The 13,023-nt window shown below is 30.1% G+C and overlaps 1 protein-coding gene across 1 annotated transcript; it reads right to left on the bottom strand.

Moving 5' to 3' along the window:
- Positions 1 to 7,714: 7,714 nt before the first annotated feature.
- On the bottom strand, positions 7,715 to 11,540 carry LOC149554688 (wax ester synthase/diacylglycerol acyltransferase 5-like). The gene is made up of 7 exons (XM_089828958.1): positions 11,304 to 11,540; positions 10,456 to 11,034; positions 10,290 to 10,356; positions 9,378 to 9,460; positions 9,098 to 9,292; positions 7,998 to 8,135; positions 7,715 to 7,888 (listed from the first exon to the last, which is right to left on the bottom strand). The coding sequence occupies exons 1-7, from the start codon at positions 11,538 to 11,540 to the stop codon at positions 7,715 to 7,717; spliced, it is 1,473 nt and encodes a 490-aa protein (XP_089685084.1).
- Between the last annotated feature and the right edge of the window lie 1,483 nt (positions 11,541 to 13,023).

Genomic DNA, 13,023 nt, shown 5'->3' with positions numbered 1-13,023 from the left:
GTTAATGGGAAACTTTCTCCAATTGCTATATGCAACTGAAAAAATGTGAATGCCACAAATAGAGTGTCCTCATTCAAGGCTATATGGTCATCATAGTTTTAGCACAATTAGCGATCATGCCTCTTACAAATGTGATTGATCTATCTCTAGTGTACATTTTTAGGAAAGTATAACTTCAAAACTCTTTTGTTTCAAATTCTCTGCATTTTTTTGCTTGTAGTAAAAATAATAACTGCATTTATCTCTTTTTCGTGGCTACTACATACACGATTATAAAATTGTTACACAATTTGTAGTGGGAAAATATATTAGTAATAGTGAATATTGTTTAATTTTATATTTTGAAGTACAAAATGTTGCTACTCTATTGAATATAGGTAATGATAATCCTCTATTTGAAAATTTTCTTCCTTCTCTTATTCTTTGAAGGATAATCATTTATTGATTTTGTGGACAATTTTTCTAGATAAGGCTAGATAAGTATTCTTCAGAGATTCTTAAAATGATGTTCTACTCATATAGATTGTATTTCATCCTTGTAATTGTCATATTTTCCCTACTTATATAATATAAACACTAGGTATAGCCTCTTATTGATAAAAAATCTACATTCTTTCATGAAGGTGTCAAGATATAAAAGAGATTGTGATCTTGGCAAGAGCATGAGTTGTGAATAAGGAAGCACACACAAGAGTAATGCGGATCTATTAGCAAAGATTGTAGATTTATGAAGGCTCCTATGGATAGATTTATGAGTACATAGAGGACTATGCAAATTTACAAAGCATTTTGAAGAGAGTATTGTGAGAAGTTTCTATGGAAATTTTATGAGACTTGAAATAAGTTTGGTGGAAAATTTGTTGTCATCATAATAGGAATTTGAGGAAGAGAGATTGTGGAGAACAAATTATCCATCATCTATAGGAGAAGCAACATTTCACACAATTTCTTGGCACCTCTTTAGGATTGTATCTAAACAAGTTGAACTTTGCATTATATTGACCAACTCTACATATTAGTGGATATTTAATACTAATTTCATACATGTCATCTAACATCATGTGCATTCAAGAAAGGAAAAGAACTATTAAATTTATCACCTTTTTTGCAAATTGCACTAGACACTCTTTAATTGCAGCCTTAAAAGACTTGTTCCATCTATTTATATCATCACTGAGATTGGAAACCTCATAAGTACAATGCATGATCTTGTGCAAATGCCTTGCTAGATTAGACATGACACTAACTATTGCTACAGAAGATTGTGATTTTGACTGTTGTGCAAGGATAGAAAAAATTTAAATGATATTAATTTGCATTTGAGAATGGCCCGCAAATTGACCACCAGAAAAGCATGAAAAATCATAAAATATTAAAATGAAATGGTGAACCTAGCATTTGGAAACAATAACTGAAATATTCACGTATAAATTATAATTTAGCCAAAGTATTTTGAAAGTAAAATTCAAAGTTCAAATTAACTTAGATATCATATATAAACCTAGCTAGAGATGTAGCCAATGAAGTTTGATTTTTGCATGTTGTAATTTCCAACAAGGATTATAAATTGTAAAATTCTAAATGTTACCTACTTTCTCCATTAAGCGTTGCATGTCATATAGACTTTACAATCCTCTGCTTCCTCCCTATAATATTATTCAACATATCACCACACTTAAAATAAATAATGAGAATAGTTCATGAATTAATGTATACTTTAGAATGATCTAATATCATTTGTTCTCACTATTCAAATTCTTCTTCATGTCTCCCAATTTACAACAAAAGTTATCAAAAGAAATCAAACGTGATTGCAGATAAATAGAAACAATAGAATACCTTAGAGAGGAATAATTTGAGGCAATCTCATAGAAAACCATTCTTTTGAATACAAGTTTCATACATTGCAATTAAATTTCATAAATAAATGAGTTTGACTATGGTGTCCTTCTGCATTGCCTAAAATCAAGAGATTCACATAGTTAGTTATCATGCAATCATAGGTTAATGTTGAGCTTCACTTGGTTTTGAGAATAGTTTAATATTCTCTACTAACCAAGACCAACTTTGTTATCGAAAGAAAGGAAGTTCATTAGACCCTCTACATGCATCCAGTTTGTAGTTGGGTCAAAGCATTGAAAGCTTCCTCTCCACCTCCCAACATCTACATTCCCCATTAACATCTAAAATTCATTCATTCAATTAATAAAATGTAACATTCATGAATTATCACATGATAACATTCATTAACACATTAGTTTCATTAGAACATTCACATTAACATTGAAACATAAGATACATTAGAACATTCACATTCACATGAACAATAGAACATAAATAAAACATCTATACATAAACATCAATTATTATCAAATAAGTTACATAAGTTCACATGAATCATATCTTCTTCTTTTTTGTCCTTCCCTATATTGTTGCAAAGGCATATCCATGTCATCATCGATATTTCTTCTCACTTGTAGATGTACACTCGTTGTCCTTCACAAAGGTTGGTCCTTTGCATTAACAAATGAAAGGGTTAAATTTTTAAAAAATTGAGGCTTTAAAGATTTTAAAGAACATTGTAGCACTCTTTACCTTGTCCAACCACATCATCTTGCCCACAAACTTGGACCTAAAAATGCTCATCAAGAACAACCTCTACATCCCCTGCAACTGCAATACAAGATGCATTCTTAATCCCAAAACATATCATAGTTAAATTTGTATTACTACACCAAATTCAATTTAAAATGTTTACTTGTCTTGGTCATCATCGTCATCGTCATCATCATCATCCTCCTCATTATTATTGTGATAAGTAGAAGCATCATCATCGTGATCAGTAGCAGCATCATTTTTTTCAATAACATCATTGACTAACTCTCGATCATGATCCACTTCTTCCTTTTCCTCGGTATCTTCTTCTTCCATCGCATTATACTTTATTAGTCTTCCTCTTGGATCATGTCTAACAAAAAATCACAACCTAGCTTATGTAGAACCTTTGAGTAAAATACCTACTCAAATTGGCTTGGAAGAACATAGGGCTCATCCCTAACTGGCTGAAACAACCTTGTATTAATCATTGGAAATCCATTCTCATGCTCAATAATAGTTCTATCAGGATCATTTTTATTTAGTCATAGTTTGTACCATTTGATGACAAAGAGACCTAATTTGAAGTAATTAAAGTCACAGTCAATAATATCAACCAAAATTCTATATTATCGATTTTGAGATTGTTGAGGATGTAAGTCATTTCTAGATGAAATATCAAGGTCACCTAGAAGATTGCACTTATCCCAGAATCACAAGTTCTCTTCATGTCATCTAAATCTTTGATAAAAAATCTATAACCATTGCAGAACATAGTCTTGTGGTGTTTCACCTATAGTAATGTGAAACATGTATAAATTATTCCATCATGAGTTCAAAAAAAAAATGGTTAATTGACAAACTTATAAGTACCTCGAGATCTCTTAAATCATATGCTAAATCTATTTCCTTTTGTGTAACATTTGGATCTCCATTAAAATGAGCTTGTTTAACCAATGAAGACACAGATTTCCATTTTAAACCATGACCAAAACATTGACATCATTTAATCCATACTATCATCCAATCTTGATTGTTTGCAATAAACAAATGTATTGCATCCCACTCTTTAGCAAATGTATAAAAGTAAATAGATGACTCAAAATAGATTTATTTTGAAGATTAAGAATTAATTGACTACAATAACATCTCATAATTTATTACCTTTTACTTTCCTAAATCTACCTTTCCCCACCAAGTACTCCCCTTCAAATTTTTTAATGCAGTCAAGATCCCAAATGCAATATATATGGGTCTTTGTTGCAAGATTATGAAGATATTAAGTAATGTACACCATCATCTGGTATGCCATATATCCATCAATCATATAATCCTCAGGATGTGCTCTTTGTTGAGCCAAACCCTCCAAAAAATTCAAGTGTCTTTCAACCATCCACATTGACCTAGAGACTATACAGATCCACACAATTTAATCTCCTCAACTAGATGTATGAGGTAGTGTTTTTGTGCATTGAGAAAAGTTGAAGGCAAACACTATTGCATTTCATAGATTAGTAGAGGAATTCTTTTCTTCCAATATTTTATATCTTCTTTATGGATTTCTTTAGAGGACAACCACCTACAAGGGATTCAAGATGCATAAACGTATAAATATGAGACTTAACTTGATATATTACTTGTTTGATATATTGAACAAGTATCACTACTTACCTCATGTATTTTCCAAATTCATATATCATTTTTTTAATATTATTGTTGAAGTTGTTTGGGAGCAATAGGGGTAGGACATACTACAACAATTGTCAACTGATCATTTGATTCTTTTCTAATGTAATACAATGAACAATGAATGTAGTTTCACAAATATATTGTAAATACAAAAGATTATGACTTACCTTGATGAAGGTATGCCAATCATGCATTTTCAGCCCTTGTCAAATTCACTTTTCTTTCATACGAGATTTCTTGTATTCACAACAAATCCTATAGGAAATCTCATTTTTCGTATGACTTCTTTTATGGTATTACTTTGTTGCTCCGTTAATAACCAAGGAAGGACACTTGCATTAATCTGGTCTCCATTACTATTTGATTCAATGATATTTTTCATTGCATGATTGGAATCATGAATGCCACTACAAATTTTTGCATGTTTTTCTTTGTCATGCCTTCTATCCAATATTTTCTATAGTGTCTCTATAACATTCTTGCCAATATGCATGGTATCAAACAAATGCACAATTTGTAGCCGCTTGTAGTAGGGCAACCTACTAAATTCTCTAGGATAACATTTTAGTCCCTTTGGAAGGTGGTTAGTACTGATGCCTTAATGACCTTGGATTCTATTATATTCCAACTGCCATAGGTGAGGTTTCATTCTTTGTGGCTTTGATGTAGTCTCTTCTTTCCCATTGGAAAGATGTTTTTTGACACTTCAAAACATATGTTTTTTGTGGAGAAAGTGTCTATTCTCATCAAACACCTGCTTTCTTAAACTTTTGGGATGACAAGATCTCATCTTTGGACCACACATGTTGGACATGAAAATTTTCCCTTTGTTTGAAGACCTATAAGATAATGATAGAATTTGATTAAATATGTTTATTTTTGAAATTAGTATTATTATGTATAGCTAGATTTCAACATAACATACCACAAAAATGTGTCAACCTTGGGGCATCATGAATTGTCCATACAAACATTGCATGGAATTGAAATTATTTTTGTCCAATTTGTCTAGAGATATCATACATAGTTAAACCATTCTATAACACCAACAACTTGTCAATAAGAGGTGCAATATATTCATTCATATCTTTCACTCGGTACTTACCTAGTTGAATGAACAACTTCAAATAATTTTTGTGGTCATTTCACTCCATGACTTATAATTACATGTAGGTAACAATAAAATAATTAAATACCTGGAACAATCATTTCCAACATAATGTTCTCCCTCTTTATTGACATCCATGGAGGAAGGTTATTGTTGATAACAAAAATAGATCCGATCAAGTAAATGAATCTCATCTAGATTCTAGCACCCAACCTTGCAAATAAAACTCCAAGGTCAAATCTCCTTCACAAGCCCTCATTATATAGTAATTTGGCAACCTAGAAACCACTTATGGTTTTACAATACCATGGGAAAAACAACCATGCAATGTGTTTCCCATTCTTGACATTTGTATTTCCAAGAGAAGAAAAGGACAAGTTAAAATAGTATTCACATCCAAAAGTTTCTCCCCTAGTTTTGATCCTTGTAACTATCATGAAATGTGTCATATGTATGCTAAAAATGGCCCTCCTATATTCTACCATGGGAAGGGAACCTTTTCGCATCTTTACATCTTTTTCCAAGCCACAAACAAGTGGAAAACTACCAACAACATATATTGGATCATTTTGGAAGAACTTGCAAGATTGAGACACATGTTTCTCCACATATGATGGAGATTAAATGATTGACTTCCCATATTTTTTCATGTGCAAAAACATTACATCAAAGATAATATATTCTTGTGAAATCTAACTAGTTAAAAATGCCTTAACTAACCTACATAAAATTAAGGATGAAGGTAGAGAACTTGTGGCCTCATAGAACATGAATTGCCAAATCTAATAAAGCATTGATTATAGGATATGTGTGTAATAGATTCATGGAATGCACATAAATTTGACAAAATTTTAATTTTGAAATATCAATTATTAAATCCATCAAAATGTAATCTAATGGAAGCAATATATATATATATATATATATATATATATATATATATATATATATATATATATATATATATATATATATATATATATATATATATATATATATGTGTATGTATGTATGTATGTATGTATGTATGTATGTATGTATGTATGTATGTATGTATGTATGTATGTAAAATATGGAATCCTAGACATGACGTGTGGACTATTTGAAATTTTGTCTCAAGGAAATGTTGTTCTATAAAAGTTTATGGTTGGAAGAAATACATTAAAAAAATTGTACAACTTATTAGTCAACTAGAATGAAAAGAATTTACATTAATTTAGTTTAATATTTAAGTTGCATATTTGCAAAAATGAAGGGAACAAAATAGTTACCATTTATTAAAAAAATGTACTTAAAAAATTTAGATATTATAAATTTAAACTTCTAATATTTTCATATTTAAAACTAAATGTAATTAGAAATTAACATAAAATACTTCATCCCTTAGAAATGATTCTATTTTATTTAACCAATAAAGGATCTAAATAGAGAGTATATGTATTACTGAAAAAGGATAAATAAAAAAAATGTAAGATCTATATGATTATAGCCCAAATGTCCAAACTAAGGCAAGAGCTTATAAAATAACCTTAAATTGCGAGCATGAAAAACAATAATAATTAATCAAACACATAAGTGCCACTTAGTAGCTTATAACATAAGTGCCACTTAGTAGCTTATATTTTTCGTAAGTTATAATTTATAGTATAAATATTAAAAATTTAAATAGTTATAAATTAAATAATTAAATTAATATTTAATTAGCATTTTAATATTATTAGACAAAATATGTATATAAAAAAATTATTTTTGAATTTAGAAAGTTAAGAAAAATTATCATTAAAAAGGACACACACATTTCAATAGGAAAATATTTATAATTTTAAATAATTTTAAATTTATGATAAAAATGTAATGTTATTGTTAAAAATAATTTTAAAATTATGATATAAATATAAAGTCAATGCTATAAGTTAGTTGTAATGTTATACTTTTATTCATAAAAGATCTTTTCACTATTTTGAAACATTATTAAATATTTTTATGTGTATTACTATAATTTTGAAACATTATTAAATATCACCTATACTCAAAATATATAAGCAAAGTAAAATAATTTTATGCAATTTTAAAAATAAAAAATCTTAGAAATAAATATAGGGAAAATTAGAAGTTAAAATTAGATATAGAAATCCTTGCATATAATTGGCTGAAATAGAAAAGATTAATCCACCACTTAAATGGAAATAGTATTACGTAGGACAAATACAAAAATAGTATTAACTACCATAAAGACACTAATATAAAAGAAAAAAGAAAATATTGCCAAATAAAACTAAATAATCTAAATCCCTGTTACAACACTAAAATCTAGTAACTTTGTCAAAGCTTCTTCTCAGCTAAACCATTCGTCTTGGCAGAAGCTGCTTGCTTCATGTGACCAAGGCTTTCAACAAAATCCAAACAAAGGCGGTCTGGATCAGGCATGAAATTCTCTGCAGATGTGACCACCAGCCTCACTTTCCCCATGTAACTCATAAAATGCACTATCACAGACTGACAAAACATTCAATCCATGGCAGTTAGTGACAGACAGACAAACAAAGCTTTTAAAAGAGTATTTAAAGTCCAACTAATAATAATGTGAGGAAAGTAGAAAAATTACTTGTGGGTGACCAACCGAAGTGGGAGCAATGAATGTAACTCTCTGACCAAAGAAATCAATTTCCTCTTCTGGTGCTACTGTGTTGGAGAATGTTAATGTCGTGTTGTAAGCTGCTTTGAAATAAGCATTTTCACCCAGCTGCCATTCAAAACATAACAATCTTTTTAGGGCCATTTAATACATATTGTTATTACCATAGAGCCTATTCAAAAACTGTGAATATTTTTCATCTAATTTATGTTTAGATTAGATAAATATTAATTCTTAAAATTCTATTGTACTAATTTTTCAATTGTAGTTAACATTCATTCGAAACTTAAAAATTAAAAATTAAGTTAATTGTTTAAAACGTTACATTATCTTTAACTAAATTATAAAGATTGTTTAAAATCAAAATTTATTTATAATTTACAGGTACTTAATATTTTATTGATATTAAGAGTGCATATAACTGGAAAACCTTGTGTATAAGTATTGTGCAAGCTTATTTAAATGTGGGAAATGGGACAATAGAGAATATGTTTTAGCCAAACACATTGAAATGACTGAGTGCATAACACATTCCCCAACATTCAGTTTTACTATACAAAAACCAAATCAATAGATAGGGAAAAAGCACCAGTTATGTCAATGGGCCCTTGGTCTACTGCTGAAGTTGAATGGCTCACAAAGAGCCCATCAGGATCAAGTCTTGCTGAGTGCAAGGCTTCAACATCATAAGGGATGAGGTCGGATCATGCCCTGGATGGTTAAGTGTTTGTTTACATAAAGTTATCACAATGTTTTAAAGACTACAGTTGTGTGTCATAAGCATTCACAAATCTTGAATGACTTCACATAAACATTGGCAAAGTACCATTGTAGCACATGGATATAAAGACATTTTAATTAGGTATTAGGGTCCAACATTTTAAAAATAAATTATTTTTTAATACATTTTCACTGGTTTCATCGAAATCTCATATATATACTTCAATAATTCAATATGCATAAAAATTAGCTATATATATTTTTCCCTTGCCATAATTGACTTTTTAACCCATAAAATATTAAATAATCTAGATAATCACAATGTTTAGCTGTGTTGTTGTTTCACATACCTTGCCTGGAAGGTGGCCAATTAGCTTATTTGAGTACATCTCCAGGGATGATTTCTTTTTAATGCAGATAGTTTTTGCAGCCTGCGCATAGTGAAGAGGATCTTGATATTTAAGCATTGGAAGAGAAATAATGAAATATCCAAGATCATTACCCCACCGACACTGCCCATTTTTACTCTCCATGTCTGCCAGCTCCTGTTAAACACATTTATTATGTTTAGGAAATATAGAATTAAAAAAGTGGAGATAATCATTAATTAATTAAATAAAACTTACTCACTTGTATGCCTGGTGCTGCCCTCATATTCACAGGGATTAAAATCCTCACAAGTAAATTTGATGGTAGAGTTTGTTCCCGACTAGCTACAGTACATATAAGTAAAGTAAATTAATATATATTTTTTAATATTTGAAAAAAAAAGAGTGAATTGAAGTATGTTGGAGTGAATCTTGTCTTATATATTCTTTTATATTTTTATTTAATTTTTATTTTTTTCTATATTTTCACCTAATTTATTATTGTCATGAAATTATTTATAAATTTATTAGTAATTACATTTATCTACCTTTTATTAATCAATTTGAAATATTTACTTTTATCAATATATTCTTAATTTGTTTGTTGATTAAATAACATATATTGTATTATTTTATTTTAGAATACATTTTATAATACTAAAATATTATATAGCATAACTAAAAACAGTATTTTTTATACATTTATTTCTAAATCTTTCATGTACTATATGGATTAATTATGATAATAATATTGAATAACTATTTCTATTACAATACATTTATTAGGGCAAGTACATGCAACTACATGCACACACGTCATTTTTGGAAGTTTCAGAATTAGTTTAAAGCATACAATCTAGTGAATTTTGAACTTTGTACTGCAGTTCGCACTTACAAATTTAAGTTCCACTATTCTTATCCATATTTTTTATAACACTTTATGACTCATCATCAAGATAATTAACAATAGAAAAAAACACTTGAACTAATAAATTTTATAAACTAAATCCCAAAATTCAAATAAGTTGTGAAATCCTCTAGTCAAAGGATGTTTACTATGTTTTTTGCAAAATTATTATTTACTTACACTATTATTTATTTGCTTACACTCTCTAAGTACTCTTAGATATCAAATTTGAGGAGAGACAAATAACAACGTTGGGTAGATGCATACCATATATCCGGTCCAAATATCTGACCAGGCCAGCCGCTAGGGTTCCTAGTATTACATCATTTACAGTCTGCATTGTTCCAAACAAAAAACAAGCATCAAGTAGAAAACAAGAACTTGTTAAATTATTAAAAATGAAACATTTTTTTTCTTCTCAAAAATACTCTACCCCATTCACAGCTTGTTTGATAGTTTTGACGTCCTCCAAACTGAAACTAACATGTGCCAAACGCTTAGGCATGGATCCCACTTCTCCTGATCCCTTAATGGGCGTCTTACTATCCTTTATAATGTCTGAAAGGATACCCACCATTCCCATAAAGTCTCGAAAGCTATAATACATCATGAGCAAAAACCTTGCAAATAACATAAACATCAAGTAAACAAGGCTGATTTGTCTTGTGGGTCTTTGAGCAGGGCGTGGTAATGTGGGCAAGGAACTGGGATCATTTGCTTTACATGAAGAAGCAAAGCAGAGAGAAATAAGGGAAATTCCATCTCCTAAACAATGGTGGACTCTTAATATCATTGTTGCTTCTGCTTCTGCCGACTTTATGTTGAGAACGTGAAACTGCCACAGAGGCTTTGATGGATCCAATGGAGGAGCTGTGGCCAACTTGGCAGCATAGTTGTTCACAAAATCTAGAGGATTCTCATGAGTTGTGAGATCAATCTGTGGGACTATGATATGATCATCTATGTTTGTTTTTGTTGGAACCCATCTCAGCTTCCCCTGCTTGTCTTCCTTCTGTTCATCACAATTCAACTCACAATGTATCTTGAGTTTTCTGATGATAAGGAAATATCATACAATTGAATTCACAAATGATGATAAATTTCGTAAACATTTAAAAAAAGACATGAGATATATAGTAAGTAAAATGTATATGGGAGCATCATAATATTATACATATAGAAAACATGTGATGTACCACAATACTAGAAAAACATGTGAAAGACATATAGTTCTTCTTTTATATTACTTATTTAATTGAATTTGGGAAACATGTGATATACCACAATACTAGAAAAACGCTTGTGTTTGAAGAGTGGAGAATTTTCGACATTCCTCTTGAAATCTTGAATCTCGATTTTTTGTTTGCATCCAAACAAACAAATAATATGACAATTGAGACGTCCTTTGAACACACGGCCAGAAGGACTGAGAGGCTCACACTCTTCCAATCTATCTTTATCTTCATCATCATCTTTCTTTGTTTTTATCTTCTTCAAACCTTTGAGAAATTCTTCCATCTTTCTTCGCTGCAATGCCTTGCTTGGAATGCATGTTTATACAACTCAGGCATTTAATGTATTTTGTGGTCGTAGTTTATGCATTTACTGGAAATTCCAAGCTGAGGTTGTGTGAATTTATGTGTTCCAATCTAACTCGCCATTGCTGCCATTAAAAACTGATTTCCGGAGTGGATGTTCGCACAACTATTTTACCATTATAGTAGACATGTGGTATTGGTGTCAAAAAATTTACCACTGGACGGGCATTTATTGAATCATTTAATGGTTTGGTAGAGTGCTTTCAACGCATATTAAATTATAAACTAGCACTCGCACTTTTGTATCTTTGAAGGGTACAAGGATTATGTCGATAGTTTTGTATATGTCAAATGATGTCACTATAATTTTGGCACATAAAGTTTGGTCATAATATTTTATATGCATAGTAAAACATTGGTAAAACATTTATGAATTTTTCTTCCTTGGCACCCATGCAATACACCTTGTTAAACTTTTCATTCGTCGAGGTACATCTTATCTTTTCAATAATTTATCTTCCTCACAACTTTTGTCTGTATCTTAGCACCTTTTTCATCTGTAATTGACTTTATAGGCTCTTGGTCATTATGGCTTGTACTTTAATTATTCTCCTCTAAAATCATGGGTGCTACTAGAATATTGACATTGTTATTAATGAAGTACAAACTATTTAGTAGTTTTCTCATGATATGAGACATGGAGTGTGGGTGTTTCTGAGCTATCAAAATTATGGATTTGGAATACTTGACCCTTCAAAAGGCGCACATGAATGTTAGCTTGAGTCACCATGGAGGTTGCATAAATCTCATAATGGTATGCCCAAGTTCCATCTTCTATCATTTTTTCATGGTATTCTTTAAAATTCATGTCATCTTTTTGAGAAAAGAAAGACTCAAATTCTGAATGATGCTCCATAATGTACTTCACCACCATATTACAATACTTTGAGTGCTTCTCTTGGTCACCTTCAAGTTGATCTCCTAGGGCTTTGAAATGTTTTTGTCCCATCTAGTAGCATTTGCACCATTCTTATATGCAATCCATATTGTTGAGCCTTTATTTCTTCAATTGAGATTTCTTGTCTCCTTCTTTGATGGGCATGTCTAACTAAGAAAGAGATAGTTCTAGTTAAACAATTCTTTAACATATAATTCAGATAGATAATGAAATGTATAATTCATCCTTACATACAAACCATAAGAATTATATTTCAAAAGAGCACAATATTATGTTTAACTAATATGTAATGGTCACAACATTTACATTAATTATCGAATTTATTCATGTTGTATCCTAGAAAATATGAAGATGGCCAATTGTAATATTCATTTAAATGAAATCATACATAATACAAATTAGAAAAATTCAAGTTTATGAATTGTACATGAAAAATTACCTTGTATGGTGTAGGAGATGAATAGTTATAGTCAGAAATGATGGGAGAGCCAAAGCCAAGGCAAAT

The sequence above is a fragment of the Cupressus sempervirens genome, chromosome 5 (genome assembly GCF_028749045.1).
Source record: "Cupressus sempervirens isolate cs-2001-9-10 chromosome 5, ASM2874904v1, whole genome shotgun sequence".
NCBI lineage: Eukaryota > Viridiplantae > Streptophyta > Pinopsida > Cupressales > Cupressaceae > Cupressus > Cupressus sempervirens.
This window is presented reverse-complemented; position numbering and strand designations above follow the sequence as displayed.

What these genes read in the sequence shown, in the direction of transcription:
- LOC149554688 (XM_089828958.1), bottom strand. Translation starts at nt 11,540, where the DNA reads ATGGAAGAATTTCTCAAAGGTTTGAAGAAGATAAAAACAAAGAAAGAT. An exon ending in AGCGTTTTTCTAGTATTGTG is followed by an intron (nt 11,035 to 11,303) that starts GTATATCACATG and finishes TGTGATGAACAG; the next exon opens with AAGGAAGACAAGCAGGGGAA. An exon ending in TCAAACAAGCTGTGAATGGG is followed by an intron (nt 10,357 to 10,455) that starts GTAGAGTATTTT and finishes GGAACAATGCAG; the next exon opens with ACTGTAAATGATGTAATACT.